The sequence below is a fragment of the Podarcis filfolensis genome (assembly GCF_964270895.1).
Source record: "Podarcis filfolensis genome assembly, chromosome: 3".
Classification (NCBI taxonomy): Eukaryota; Metazoa; Chordata; class Lepidosauria; order Squamata; family Lacertidae; genus Podarcis; species Podarcis filfolensis.
The window spans coordinates 64,673,732-64,689,986 of NC_139606.1; the positions used below are offsets into that span (position 1 = coordinate 64,673,732).

A 16,255-nucleotide genomic window follows, 5' to 3' on the forward strand; every position below is an offset into this window, starting at 1 on the left:
GGTGTCCAAACTTTTTTCAAGGAGGGCCAGATTTAATGAAGTGAAGGGCCGTAGGGGCCGACAAAAAGGGGCCTTTTTTAAGGATTTTACCCCAGGAAATAAACTGCCACAGGGGCCATATTAAACCAACCTGCGGGACATGCCTGGTTAAGATAAATCGTAGCCATCCCTTGAGACAGAGTGCCATCCATAAATAAATAAATAAGATTCACATAACATTTCAGTAAATCTGCATATCTTTGCAAAAATTTGTTCTGCTTCCAGGAACCATGTGAACAGCATTATTATTATTATTATTATTATTATTATTATTATTATTATTAGCCTCTCCTTTGTTGGAGGTTTTAAAGCAGAGGTTGGATGGCGATCTGTCATGGATGCTTTAGCTGAGATTCTTGCATTGCAGAGGGTTGGACTAGATGACTCTCAGAGTCCCTTCCTACTTACCATTCTATGCCCTCCCCACCCCCCCATGGTGACCCAGCCCTCCTGAGCATATCATTGGAGGGTGTGAGGGTCTGAAGCGAGAGTGATAAGAAGTCATCTCCCGCTTCCACTCTTGGAAGGAGAGGCTGGATCCAAGTTTCAGCTTGTTTCCTAGGTATCATCCTGCCACTGTGACACTAATTCCTTTCACTAGCATTCTCTCTTTAAACTTCTAACAAATGCTTGTCCCTTTGGATACATGAAAAACCTATTGATCTTGCGCATGAAACCTGGCTTTAGTTTGTATAATTAGAACTTTGGTTTCTTCCTCAACTGACTTTCCTTAATGGGGCAGACCGCATTATATGTACAATACGCGATGTAAACGTCACTGAACCAAATCAATACCCAGCATAATAAGAAGTTGTAAAATGTGACAGCAGATCCCTTGGGTGGGATCTGTGTTCCCACCTCACAAGCAGTTTTGAACGGCATGCAAAATACCTACCTACCAACTCAGTTTGTATCTCATGCAGTTTGTATTACATGCAATTCGCCATCCACCATGCTCATGTGGCATAAAAGGAGGTATTAATGAGAATATATTGCATGTATAAAGTTAGCTTGCAGGAGCAAACGTTCCTTTAAAAGGGGACTGGGAATAAATTTTTAAAAACCCTTCAGTGTTAAAGGTTAGTGGAGTCCAAAAAGATCTAAAGAGCCACAGGTTCTCCATCACTAATTTAGTTCAGTATTTATATGAAGAGTTGTTTTTAGACAAAGGTATCTACTTCTTCCCTGCTGCTGATTCTTTTATATAGAGATGTCAAGGACTGACATTGGGAACACCTGCATGCAAACCATGTGATCCTATGCACTAAATCTGTATCCATTGTAGTTTCCGGGTTTATTTGTTTGCTAGCTTGTGGAGTGGGAGACGAGAAAGAGTGTTGGAAAGTACAAATGAGAATTTGTTGGGGTTTTTTAAAATAATATTTATTGACAGTTTAAAGGGTATAAAAGAGAGAAGAGGAAAAAAAATAATTCAACAAAACAATACAATACAATACAAAAACAAAAACACTACATAACACTGACATTAAAAACATTAAATTAACAAAATACAACAAACACAATTTAAAACACATCCATTATTTCAGTATCTTATCTTTCATTCACTTATTTCCACGACTTCCTCACACCTTCCTTTTTGTATTCCACTTCAATTAACTGTTTCAGCAAATCCTTTCCATCTTCCTCAGTTTTCTGTCCTGTAATTTATCTTAACTTATTATAACCTTATTTTTTTCCCTTTGATACATTGAAAATCCATTTATACTTAATTCCTTATAACCTTTCTGCTAAAGCCATATAACTTCATTCCATCATTTTTCTAGCATTCATTAATTTTACAGTATTTCTGTAAATAATCTTTGAATTTTTTCCAATCTTCTTCCACCGACTCTTCTCCCTGGTCTCGGATTCTGCCAGTCATTTCCGCCAGTTCCATATAGTCCATCAACTTCATCTGCCATTCTTCCCGGGTGGGTAAATCTTGTGTCTTCCAATACTCCGCGATAAGTATTCTTGCTGCTGTTGTTGCATACATAAAAAAAATTCTGTCCTTCTTTGGCACCAATTGGCCGACCATGCCCAGGAGAAAGGCCTCTGGTTTATTCAGGAAGGTATATTTAAATACCTTTTTCATTTCATTATAAATCATCTCCCATCTTAATCCTTGGGCATGTCCACCAAAGGTGAAAGAATGTACCTTCGGTCTCATTACATTTCCAACATTTTTGCAAGCTTGACTGGTGTCATGTACCACCTGTAAATCATTTTCATTAAATTCTCTCTTAGAGCATTACATGCCGTAAATTTCATACCTGTGGTCCATAACAGTTCCCAGTCAGCCATCATAATGTTATGTCCAACATCTTGTGCCCATTTAATCATAGCAGATTTTACCATTTCATCCTGAGTGTTCCATTTCAACAGCAAGTTATACATTCTTGACAAGTTCTTAATTTTGGGATCTAACAATTCTGTTTCCAATTTTGATTTTTCCACCTGGAAACCAACTTTTTTGTCCGAATTATATGCCTCCATTATTTGGTAATAATGAAGCCAATCTCGCACTCTGTTTTTCAATTTCTCAAAACTCTGTAGTTTTATTCTGTCTCCATCTTGTTCTAAAATTTCCCAATATTTCAGCTTTTTGGCCTCCATATTGAGTTTTTTCTGAGCCTTCGCTTCCATTGGAGACAACCATCTTGGGGTTTTATTTTCTAACAAATCCTTATATCTTATCCAAACATTAAACAGTGCTTTTCTAACAATATGATTTTTAAACGCTTTATGTGCTTTTACCTTATCATACCACAAGTATGCATGCCAACCAAATACATTGTTGAAACCTTCTAAATCCAACACATCAGTGTTTTCAAGAAGCAGCCATTCTCTCAGCCAGCAAAAAGCGACTGATTCATAGTAAAGTTTAAGGTCTGGCAGGGCAAATCCACCTCTTTCTTTAGCATCAGTTAATATCTTAAATTTTATTCAAGGCTTCTTGCCCTGCCAGACAAATCTAGAAATATCTCTCTGCCACTTCTTGAAACAATCCATCTTGTCAAGAATTTGCAATGTTTGAAACAAAAACAACATCCTTGGCAATACATTCATTTTTATCGCAGCAATTCAGCCTAGCAGTGATAACTTCAAATTTGACCAAATTTCTAAGTCCTTTTTCACTTCAGTCCAACATTTTTCATAGTTATCCTTAAATAAGTTCACATTCTTAGCAGTCATGTTAACCCCTAAATATTTCACTTTCTTAACCAATGTTAATCCTGTCTCCTCCTGAAACTTTTCTCTCTCATTCACAGTTAGATTTTTCTCTAAAACCTTGGTCTTCATCTTGTTCAACTTAAAACCTGCAACCTGTCCAAATTCTTGAATCAGTTCCAATACCCTTTTAGTACTAGATTCTGGCTCCTGTAAAGTCAATACTAGATCATCTGCAAAAGCTTTCAGTTTATACTGCTTAGCTCCCACTTGTATGCCTTTAACCAATTAGTCCCTTCTAATCATGTTTAACAGAACCTCCAGGACCGAAATAAAAAGCAATGGAGAAATTGGGCAGCCTTGTCGTGTTCCTTTCTCAATCCTAAACTCTTCTGTCACTACATTGTTCACAATTAGTTTTGCCTTTTGTTCTGAGTAAATTGCACCTATACCATTTTCAAAACCTTGGCCTACCCCCATCCCCTGTAAATTCTTCTTCATAAAATTCCAAGAAATATTATCAAAGGCTTTCTCCGCGTCCACAAATATCAGAACTGCTTTAGTATTAATATTCACTTGTAATTTTTCTAGGATATTAATTATGTTCCTCGTATTATCAGACAAATGAGAATTCGTACTTGTAAAAAATTAATTTAGACCAAGCAAGTTGAGACATGAATACAAGTTGAAAGATTCGGTTATCACTATTTCCCAAGGCTGTGTTTCACTGCACTACACATTATATTACTGTAGTGAAATCGAGATGCCATTTAATATATTATTAAATAACGTTTTCCATTGTTTTTGGGGGGTTTTATTGCAGGTTATAAGGAAGGGAGAAGTGAGCTGCTGCTGGATCTGCACAGCTTGTAAGGAAAATGAGTTTGTGCAGGATGAGTTCACATGCAAAGCTTGTGACCTGGGATGGTGGCCCAACACAGAACTGACAGGTATTGCAACTGAGAGGGAGAGTGTGCTTAAATACAAAGGGGAAATGCCGTGTGTGTGAGAGAGAGAGAGAGAGAGAGAGACAGAGACAGAGAGAGAGAGAGAGAGGCCATTGGTCCATTGAGCTACGTATTGTTGACTCTAACTGGGAATTGCTCTCCAGGGTTTCAGGGAGTGATGCTCCATTCCTGGAGATGTCAGGAATTGAAATCTTGTGGCTGGTGCACGACTCTGTTATATACTGAGATCTTCCTCAGAGGCCTTTCTCTGGGTGCCCATGCCATCTATTTAAGGTGGGGATCAATGGAGAAGAGAGCTGTGGCACCTCACTCATGTAACCCTTTTTCTTAGAAGCTCATCTAGTGCCTTTGATCTGCCAGGCACAGAACTTTTTATTTTCTCACGTATTACTTCCATGTATTTATCCCCTGCTATTATTGTTTCCAGCCTGGCCTTTTTCTTTTTGGTGTGCATGTGTGTGTGTGTGTGTGTGTGTGTGTGTGTGTGTGTGTTTATCAGGTATTGTAAACCACTCTGAAAATGTTGAATTAAAGAGTGGCAAATAAATAAATCAAGGGTCTTTGGGTATTTTTTTTTCTTAAAGATGGCCTTCAAGTCATTAACTCAAGCTTGTTCCAAATGCTTGGAAATGTTGTATATTTTAAAGAATCTAAAACAGCAGGTATATTTACAATAGTTTATCACCACATGTCTTATTATGCTTGACTATAGCAGCTGAGTCTGCTGGAACATTGTGAGGGAGTTAAATTGTGTGTGACAAATAATTATTTAAAACATCCAACCCATACATTTCTTGGAAACGTCTGTGCCTTTTTCCTGTGCACAGCAGACACATAAAATGCAAGCATATACAGACATTACTGTATATTCCCATGCCTACACTTTCAAAACAATAACTTTTAGCTAATCAAATATGTTAGCACGTGACATTGGTCAGTTAGCATAAACATGCTAAGAAAATTAAAATGTAGCTACTTTTAAAATGATATAAAATACAAATAGATGTAGTTTTCTGGCTCTACAGGTCACACCACCAAGCCATGTTCGCAAATGATCATGCTGCTGGATTATGCCAGACAGAATAAGAACTGGTATACAGTTTATTAAAAGTGTGTGGTTATATTTAAAAGAAAAGCAATGACTATAATTAATCCTTCTATTATCTAGCTTTGCTTAATAGCAAAAATATTCCAAGTTCTTTCTTTCTTTTCTTCCTTCTTTCCTTCTCTCTAATTTAGTTTTTGCATAGAGTGAAATAATTCTACCCTTCCAATACTGGGATGGAGGTATAGAGATAAACTATAATGATTTGTAAGTCATTATTGTGTATGTAAGCCACCCCAGAAATGTTAGAGTTATTGGGTATAGACTTTAAAAATAAATTACACTTGATAAATAAATATCTGTTAATTCAAAGTTTCTCTTTGGAAAAAATGCTTTTTCTCTAGCTACACATTTAAACTTATCTGTCTTTCTTTTCTGTATCCTTTAGGCTGCGAACCCATCCCTGTAAAATACCTGCAGTGGAGTGACATTGAGTCCATTGTGGCTGTGGCCTTCTCTTGCCTGGGTATCTTGGTCACCCTGTTTGTTACGCTTATCTTTGCCCTCTATAGGGACACCCCTGTTGTCAAATCCTCCAGTCGGGAGCTTTGCTACATTATACTTGCCGGGATCTTCCTTGGCTACATCTGCCCCTTTACCCTGATTGCTAAGCCCACTGTCACCTCATGCTACCTCCAGCGCCTCCTCGTGGGGCTTTCCTCTGCCATGTGCTACTCTGCCCTTGTAACCAAAACCAATCGCATTGCACGCATCCTAGCGGGGAGTAAGAAAAAAATTTGCACCCGCAAACCACGCTTCATGAGTGCTTGGGCCCAAGTCCTCATTGCCTCCATCTTGATCAGTGTGCAGCTGACCTTGGTGATTACCCTGATCATCATGGAGCCCCCTTTCCCCATCCTTTCCTACCCTAGCATCAAGGAAGTCTTCCTGATCTGCAACACCAGCAACTTAGGTGTGGTGGCCCCAGTGGGCTACAACGGACTCCTTATCATGAGTTGCACTTACTATGCCTTCAAAACTCGCAACGTGCCCGCCAACTTCAACGAAGCCAAGTACATTGCCTTCACTATGTACACAACATGTATCATCTGGCTGGCCTTTGTACCTATATACTTTGGGAGCAATTACAAGATCATCACTACTTGCTTTGCGGTGAGCCTGAGTGTGACAGTAGCTCTGGGGTGCATGTTCACACCCAAGATGTATATCATCATTGCCAAGCCCGAGAGGAACGTCCGCAGTGCCTTCACCACTTCAGATGTGGTGCGTATGCATGTTGGGGATGGGAAGACACCTTGTAGGTCCAACACTTTCCTCAGCATATTCCGGCGGAAGAAGCCAAGTACTGGAAACCCAAAGTAAGTAACTTGACTTTGTGCATCTGTCAGTCTTTGTTTTTCACTTTCTTAGTCTTTTCCCGTTTTCAGGAACCTTCTTACTTTTTCAACAAGGTTTGTGATTCTGCTACAACTTCTTTACATGAGGAAACAAGGAAGGAAATGAGATCTGAACCCTGGAATAGTCTACAAGAATAACCTGTTCTTCCTCTCTGCTTCTCCTGTGCTACGTGTCAGGTGCAACAGGCCTACATGCTTTTCTGCCATTGACCCCCAATCCTGCCTTTAACCTATTCTGCTTTGGTACACAATGACATGCATACAAAATGGCGGTCACTTTTTAGCACTGTAAAGTAGCAACAAATCTTGGTAGCCATGTTTCTACATTTGTCCAAAAATATGTTTTAATGCTTATCGCAGTACTGCCACATATGGAGATGGCAGCCCCTGGCTGGTGAGCAATAATCCCTATTATACTTGTTGACTGGTTAAGACTGAGTTGAAAAAGCTAGTCTGAACATTCCTGTCTTGGAAGAAATATTTAGTCTGAATTACCACTATGTATTGATTTTCCCCAGCCTAGAGCTTAGGAGACAGCTGTTGCTTCAAGCAATGAAGCAGTTTAGACCGGAAGCTTAAATAGGAGCTGTCAGCCAACCCCTGATCTGAGCAGGTGCTTCCATGCACCTCCACTCCTCCCATGTAGCTTCGCATGCAGCTACCCAGGCATTTCATCAATGGCTATGAAGCTCTTGCTTGGTTAGCTGACTTTTCTGCTTCTGAGGCCCAGGGGGAGGTACGGAGATCTGAGAGCCAACCAGGAACCCAGGCAGGTGGTGTGGGGATCTCCCGTCCTGGGGCAGGGGTATCTGTGTCCATTTGCTTCCCAGTGGAGCTCTGCTGGATGGTTTTGCACCCCTGCTCCTCCTCTGAGGAGACCTCAGATTTGAGGTCTGGGCAGGGCAGAACTGCAGCAGTGCACTTTCAGTGTAGTCCCATCTATGGCAGGTAAGTAAACTGGGAGGATTTCTAACTGCTATTCCAAATACAGGATTTTCAGCTCTCTTGCTTAGCATAATATAAACAGCCATGATGGAGTGGCTACTCTCACCCAAGCCACCTTGCAAGGAGTCTGGGAAAGCTATTGAACTGTGCAGCACGTTTCTAGCAATCAGTCAAATTCAATTTAAACCAATGTAGACTTCAGCTGACTGAATATTTCCCTAAGAAATAGTAATTCTCAAATTGTTTATGGATCAGGTTTCAAGGCTTGGTAAGGAAATTACATCTTCTTGCTCTGTTATATGAGAGTGACAGAGCCTTACAAAAAGTTAACCTAAACGTTATTATTTTTTTACACTTCAAGATGAGGAATCCCAGTAATTCTTCTGTCTAGAAATATAATTACATACAACCCTTCCAAAGGAAATTAACAGTTAGATATTTATTGAGCTAGATAGAGAGTATGGGATGGAATGGAACGTCTAAATCTAGAAAGATTAAAGAGATTTCTCAACTGAAAAAAAAACAGAAGTATGCACTCACTTTTATAGTACAAGGTAGATGGTTTTGGAGAGTTTCATGAACATCATCAGACTATTGCTCTTGTATTATATGCATATTTGATTAAACTAATAGGATTTTAGCCAGTCTTATTTCAGTCTTGGACCTGTTGGCAACAGTTGTCTAGCTTAGAGTGATAGATAAAGATGAACTGGATCATCTTGATTAACTCTGCAGAAGTTTCAACTCTACTGGATGTCCTAGTCTGATGTCACCAAGGTTTCAAATTCTGGATGGTTCTGAACCAATTTTTTGGCCATCTGTTTCTTTCACAGAGTGCATGCCAAAGAGACAGAACATTGTAAACTGCAATATAGAGACAGGTACTATTTTCCTTGAATGTAATTCAACATAATTTTCACAACTCTCAGTATCTTTTCTCTCTGAAATAACTTTATTTGTTGGGTAAAGATAATGGGTAATTGCTGTTGATGTTTCACAGTCAGTAACAGACTGGGTTCTAAGGATTCTCACCAAAGTGATTTTGTGCGCCTTGAATCACGAGCAACTTCAACCACTCTTTTTCTCCACTCTTAGCAACGATTTCAAATCAACTAATAACAGAACCTGGACTAACCCCTTCAAATGTAATTTTGAATGACAGGGAATGGAACTAAACTGGAGGAGCAATATTCGCCTTCTATATTGTTCATTCATAATTTAGACTTTGCACTCAGCCTTAAGTACATATTACAAGAAAACGTTTCTCTTCCTTTGGCCACTAAACAATCTGATGCATTTTGAAAAGCACTGAGCACATTCTTGAGATATTTTCCTTCTCTCTCTCCCGCTGGCTCTTCCCCACCCAGGAAGTATGTAATGACTGAAACAAACAAAAACAAACGGTCATTGTACCTTTACTGTGACCTGGAACTAAAAGCCAATTAGTTTGTTAATATGTCTTCTGTATTTTGTGTTTGTTCAGGGCACATGGATCATTAACACACCCAAAATAAAAGCAGCAATGTGACCTAAGTCTCCTAATAGGCTGTTGCTGCCAGCCTTAGCATTCACAAGGGCTTGCTTGCAAGGCAGGAATATGCTGCTACAGCAGCAAATCTACTTTCAAGTGGGAGCACACAGCCATGCTATTATTATGCACCAACATAAACATGCTGATGGGCATCCCAGAAGATAACTTTGGCTTTAAAGCACTGCGTCAGCAGCCCAAGATAAGCTATATTTGCACTTCTTGAGAAGATAATCATAGAGTTGGGAGAACTCAATGATCATCTAAGGCAGAGAGGCTGGATTTGCCATGACTAAGCCATCTCTGACTGATGTTTACTCAGCTTGATGTAGGCAAGAAAGCCCACACAGCTTCCCTATCTATTTCCCTGGCCAGTAGCTCCCCACTAGCCTGACTATAAAATGTAATCTTACCTTACTCAGAGTCGCAAAGTGATTTCATGCTCTTTACTCAGCTCATAGTGGTGAGGAGGAATGAATGAATGTCCCCTCAAAGTATCTGCTTTATATGCATTGTTTACACAATGGGCTGCACATGATTGGCTAATTCTGGAATTCTACTGTAAGCCAATCAAGTTGTGGATTCACTTCTATCTGGAGCATGATTGGGTGGTTCCTGCCAACCAATCATACTGCTGCATTGTTCTAGGACCAATCAGACTGCTGCATTCTGAATCCTATTGTTCTAGGACCAATCAGACTGCTGCAGTTTGGATCCTATTCAACTCAGTACATAACACCCCTCCCCTCTAAGTTCCAGTCCTGCCTGGGAGGTCTCATTCATAGTCCTCGAGGTACGCAGGTGGCCTACGTGTGCGTTGCGGCCTGTGGTGTTCCCTGGTCCGGGGTTCAGGTTCTGGCTCGTGTTCCAAGGATGCTGGCTGTGATGGGCCTGTTTGGTCTGGCACAACCGGCTCGCTCAGTCGTGGTTCTGGTTCCGGTGTCCTTTCGGCCTCGCGGATCCTCTCTGTATTTACTGATTCTGCCTCTCCTGCTGGCCCCTCCTGCTCTATGGGCCTCACTACCCCTCTGTTCCCTTGGGACTGCTCTGACCTTTCCTCCTCCTGGTTTTCTCCCAGGAATCGTCGCCGTATCTGGTCGCAGTGGCGGCGCCAGCATTGCCCCCCATCCGTTAGCACCTCGTACGACACGGGGCCAGTGACCCTGGTGACTGTGGCGGGTACCCACGCTGGGCCTGCCCCAAAATTCTTTGCGTACACTGGGTCCTGGGCCTCGAAGGTCTGGGGGTTCCTGCCTTCCCCCACCACTACCTCATCCTGAGCTCTATCGGGGTGAAGGCGGTCCAATCTGATTGCAAGGCGCCGACCCATTAGTAGTTCAGCGGGGCTCCGGCCAGTCGTTGAGCTGGGGGTGCTGTGCTGTGCTAGGAGGAATGTGGGAAGGCGGTACTCCCAATCCCCTTGCGTCATGCGGCGAAGGGTGTCCTTGGTGGCCCGCACCATGCGTTCTGCTTGGCCATTGGTGGCAGGGTGGAATGGCGCCGAACGGATGTGGCGGATGGCGTTCTGCGATGTGAAGGTTTGGAATTCTCCTGACGTAAATGCAGTCCCGTTGTCTGAGACGAGAGTGTCAGGGAGCCCGTGGGTTGCAAACAGCCTGCGTAGTACCCGGATGGCTGCGGACGTGGAAGTGGATGGTACCAGTGCGACTTCCAGCCATTTGGTGTAGGAGTCCACCACTATGAAGAATGTTTTCCCCTGAAAGGGGCTAGCGAAGTCCACATGCAGGTGTGACCATGGTGCTTAGGCGGACTCCCAGGACTGGACTGGGGCCCTTGGGGGATCTGGGCGGGATTCTTGGCAGGCCTGGCAGTGACCCAGGCCTCTATCTCTCCGTCGATCCCCGGCCACCACACATAACTCCTGGCAAGGGCCTTCATTCTTACTACCCCTGGGTGTGTCTCGTGTAGGGCTGTGAGGACCCTTTTGCGGAGGGGCTGGGGAACAACGACCCTGCTTCCCCATAACAGGCACCCCTTGTGGGCCGACAGTTCATGTTTGCGGGTTGTGTAGCCGGCGAATTCTGGCCCAGGGCTGCTGCTGGGCCATCCCCTCCACACCCAGTCCAGGACCCGGGAGATGACCCTATCTTTCTTGGAATGGTGTGCAACTTCTTGTGCCTGAATGGGGTGGTCGGGAAGCAGCTCCAGGCTCATAACCTCTTGTGCAGGTGCTGGGTCGTGGCCTGTTTCTGGTAGTGGTAGCCTGCTGAGGGCGTCCGCATGGCCCATCGCCTTCCCCGGGCGGTGAATCAGTGCATACTGGTAGCTGGCAAGGAAAATTGACCACCTGAGGACGCGAGGAGACAGCACTTGGGGGGGTCTGCTTTTCGAGGGCAAACAAGCCAAGCAACGGCTTGTGGTCAGTCACCACGGTGAAGGGCCGCCTGTACAAGAAATCATTGAATTTTTTTACTCCCTTCGATTGCCAGCCCCTCCTTGTCTATTTGCGAGTAGTTCCGCTCAGTTGCGTTGAGTGTCTGGGAAAAGTATGCCACCGGTACCTCTCTTCCATCCGGGAGTTGGTGTCCCAGGACAGCGCCAATGCCATAGGGCGAGGCGTCGCATGCTAGCACCACCGGCAGCCTCTCGTCGAAGTGTGCCAAGACCGAGTTTGAGACAAGCAAGTCCTTGACTGCCTGGAATGCAGCCTCCTGGCACTGGCCCCACACCCAAGGGGCCCGCTTGTCCAGGAGTCTGTGTAGGGGCTCCGCTACCGCCGCCTTGTGGGGAAGGAAGGAATGGTAAAAGTTCAATAGTCCCAAGAAGGCCTGAAGTTCAGTCTTGCTCTTGGGCGCTGGGGCATCACAAATGGCCCGTACCTTGTCCCCAGTCGGGTGGACCCCTTCTGCGTCCACCATAAATCCCAGAAAGTCCACCTGAGGCACTCCTAGTAGACATTTTTCCTGCTTCACCTTGAGACCCGCCGTCTGGAAACGGTGCAGAACGGTGCGGAGGCAGTCCTCAAACTCCTCTGGTGTGGGCCCGGCAATCAACACATCATCGAAGAAGGGGGTGACGCCAGGAATCCCTTTAAGGAGCGAGTCCATTAGATTTTGGAATATGCCTGGTGCCACACTGACACCGAATTGCAGCCGCTTTACCCTGTACGCTCCTCTGTGCATCACAGTCATCTGTGCCTCTGCTGTGGCCTCATCTACTGGCAGCTGTTGATATGCTTGGGCCAAGTCCAGCTTGCCAAAAAATTTTGACCCAGCTAGGGTGGCAACGACATGGCTGACCACTGGCACTGGGTATGCATGGGCCGTGAGGGCCTTGTTTATGGTACATTTGTAGTCTGCGCAGATGCGGACCGAACCATTAGGCTTGATGGGTGTGACGATTGGGGTTTCCCAGGGGGCATTAGGCACCGGCTCCAGCACTCCTTGCTCCACGAGCCGGTCCAATTCCTCATCTATACAGGGTTTCAGGGCGAACGGGACCCGGCGGGCCTTGAGCCTGACCGGTCGTACTGCGGGGTCAAGCTGTAGAGCAATAGGGGGGCCCGTATGCTGTCCCAATTTCCCATCGAAAACCCCTGGAAATTCCTTGCATATGGCGTCCATGTCCACTTGTAAGGTAGTGTGGTTCACCCTGGTGATGGCTAGCCCCAATGGTCCAAACCATGTCAATGCCAGTAAGCTAATGTAGGGGCCCTTGACCACAAGCAAGTCCAGTTGCCGCGTCCGCCCTCGGTATTGCACCCTGAAGGTCCCCAACCCCACTGTGGGGACCTTACATTTCTGGAAGTCCCGGAGGGTGAATGGGGCCGGCCTGAGTTTGGGACCCCCAGTAGGACACAGTTTCCTTAAGGTCCTTGCCGAGATTATGGATAGAGTTGAACCCGTGTCAAGCTCCATGCGGCATGGGGCCCCCTCTATCTGTACCTCTACATAAATTTTCTCTACGTTGGGGTGGGGCAACTGGTATACCTGGAAGTCCGTGAGCTCCGTCAAGTTGCCTTGGTGCGTTGGGTCCCGGGACCTGGGGCTCTTGGATTGGTCATCTGATGCCTGGCGTCGGGTGGGCCAAGCTCAACACACCCGGGCGATGTGTCCCGATTTTCTGCACTGCCTGCACTCTGCATTGCGGAAACGGCAGGTCCTCCTCTCGTGACTTTCCCCGCAGCTTGTGCAGTTCCCTCCTTCTCATCGAGGCAGCTGTGGTATGTGGGCTGCTTGAGTGCGCTGCTGTACTCGGTGCACCTCCTCCCTGTCGGATCCTGAGTCGTCAGTGAGGTCTTCGTGGTGGACCCTTGGTTGGGACGGCAGGCTCGGCCGTGCCTCTTGCGTCGACCTCTTGGCAACTTCTGTTGCCAGGGCCTCCTCCAGAGCGACCTGGAACGTTAGGTCCTTCTTAGCGTAGAGGCGTCGTTGCAGCTTCTCATCCTTCAGGCCACCGACGAGGCAGTCCCGAAGCATGTTCTCCAGCTCTGAGAAGTTGCAGAACCGGGCAGCTTGGCGGAGAGAGGTCACAAACCCAGTTATGGTTTCCCCAGGAGCTTGCCGCTTTGCGTAGAAGGCATTTCGACGAGCCACCACTGAGGGCTGCGGCGAAAAGTGCCCCTTCAGCTGTTCCATTATTGTTTTGTATGGAGCAGTAGCGACGTCTTCAGGTGCAAGAAGAGCCCGGGCGATTTCAAACGTCTCCTCTCCGCAGATGCTGAAGAATATTGCCCTCTTCTTGGCGTCTTCTTCATCTGTGACCCCTTTGGCTTCTAGGAGGAAGGTGAAACGGGAGGCGTACACTTCCCAGTCTCCAGATGCTGGGTTGAACGGCGAGAAGCTGCTGTCGGTTGCCATTCTGAGTTCCTTGTGTCCCGGAGCTGAAGCTTGGATACACGGTGCGAGGCAGCAGTGCGGCAGGTGGCAGTGCTGTGGTGCTGTGTGTGGCAGTCAGCTCAGCGGGATCCCACCTTCGTCGCCAGTGAAATATACTCAGAATCGCAAAGTGATTTCATGCTCTTTATTCAGCTCATAGTGGTGAGGAGGAATGAATGAATGTCCCCTCAAAGTATCTGCTTTATATGCATTGTTTACACAATGGGCTGCACATGATTGGCTAATTCCGGAATTCTACTGTAAGCCAATCAGGTTGTGGATTCACTTCTATCTGGAGCATGTTTGGGTGGTTCCTGCCAACCAATCATACTGCTGCATTGTTCTAGGACCAATCAGACTGCTGCATTCTGAATCCTATTGTTCTAGGACCAATCAGACTGTTGCAATTTGGATCCTATTGTTCTAGGACCAATCAGACTGCTGCAGTTTGGATCCTATTCAACTCAGTACATAACACTTTTCGTCATGTAAATCTGCTACCTCTTGTTAGGAAAAGGCACTCAGCCAGTTGCTGATTCCTAATGGAACAAACAAGGGAAACGGTTGCTATTCTGGGAGGATATCTGGGAAGATAAATTCAGAAAGAGAAGACTCAATGTCCTGAGGATGCATTGCAAATATATGACTGCAATAGTGGAAGTATGAGTTGATTCTCTACTTTTAAAAATTTATTTTACCTTTCTAACCTTTGTAATAGATACAGAAATGTGTATAGATAACTGGTTTCTAATTGCTGTGTCAAAGAATACTTATCAATAGATCTAGGGCATTAGCCTCCTTTATTCCGGGTCTCATAAGTTCTGGCTAAAGACAGTTTCTTGGGAGCATGACACAGAGCAGGGTTGCTGCCATCAGCCTTCAATGGACTGCTTCCATTTCCCAGGCTAAAGGCATGTTGCAAAGCATCTAGACACTTTTTAAACTGTTAACAGCAGTTTAACAGTAGTCCTAGAAATGTTAGATCAAGTGAGATACTTTTATTGGTGAAGCACTGAGAGACAGACTTCAGTCAAAGGAGCAATTCAAAATCAGAAAATAAAACAATACAACTTGAGATGAAGGTCAAGTGCTGGTGTTAAACAGAACTCAAAATGGATTAATTCAGTGCAAATAGCTGTCCTTATTTGCTCTGTAGACACTGAATTCCTTTAAATTGTTGCTCATCTTCATTTTTCTTGAATGCTCACCTGTCCAAAGCCTGATTTTGATTGTAAGTGAAAAAGCTACTGGAAGGTCATTCTTAACTCACTTACTTGGAAGTTAAGTTCCACTGAAATAAATAGGGCTTATTTCCAAGCGATGATGTTTAAGGACATGTTATGAATTCCTAGGGAAAGGGGCTGGACTGTTGTTTATAAACAACTAAATTAACAACCCTGGGAAACAGAGAAATAATATGAAACAACGTTAATCAAGAAAGGAAAATAAGGACAGGAAGGAAGGCAGGATATGCGGAGGGGCAAAAAGAGAAGAGATTCATTCATGCATTACATAGAGGGTGTGAAATGGGTTATCCTCAGCTATGAAAAAGCATTTTTTCTAGCTTAATCTTTCAGCATGTGACTCTGCCTAATAAATTCACTTAAAACTCTCCAGATTCTGCACTTAATAAAAATAATTCCATAAAGAATTTGTAGTTTAGTATTCTGAAAGATAGGCTATTTATTATTAAGTGATTTGGCCAACACCATATGCTGGAAAGCCAGGGTGATAACTCACGCTTTAAATGCCCAACTCAGCTATTAAACCCAGAGTTCACCTACCTCTTTCTGTAACTCTGTTCATGAAAATATATTTACCACAAATTATTCACCGTCCCATTTTGGCACAGACTAAAACAAAGAGTCTAGAGTGAATACAATGTAATCAAATACCTCATTACTCACTGCTGTAGGATAAACACTTCTACAATGTAAGATGCCCATGAAGGAAGGAAATTCAAAGGTATCTCTTTACCGAGAATCCATAAATGTCTTCAGAAATCCTGTGGGATGGAAACATTTACTCCTCAGAAGCTTTGGAATGGGTCAGAGGGCCCCATATGTTAATAACCAGATGTTGTACTTTGCTTTGGGATTGATTTTAATGAAGAGTGGGCTATAAATCAGATAGATAGATGATGATGATGATAGATAGATAGATAGATGATAGATAGATAGATAGATAGATAGATAGATAGATAGATAGATAGGCAGGCAGGCAGGCAGACAGACAGACAGACAGACAGACAGCTGCTGTGGTCACCCCTGGGCCAGCACATCATCCCTGTCTTATGGGTGAAA

General features: G+C 44.3%; 1 protein-coding gene across 4 annotated transcripts in view; it reads left to right on the forward strand.

Annotated features, from left to right (window-relative positions):
* The window catches only part of GRM1 (glutamate metabotropic receptor 1), a 178,192-nt gene that overhangs the window by 142,099 nt on the left and 19,838 nt on the right, over positions 1-16,255 (forward strand). For 3 of the 4 annotated variants that reach the window (XM_083607617.1, XM_083607614.1, XM_083607615.1), the window contains 2 exons: positions 4,034-4,160; positions 5,672-6,602. In XM_083607617.1, the coding sequence (XP_083463743.1) occupies positions 4,034-4,160; positions 5,672-6,602 (1,058 nt within the window). Of the gene's footprint in view, positions 1-4,033; positions 4,161-5,671; positions 6,603-8,419; positions 8,499-16,255 lie in introns of those variants that run through there. The other variant, XM_083607616.1, reaches the window with a different exon arrangement.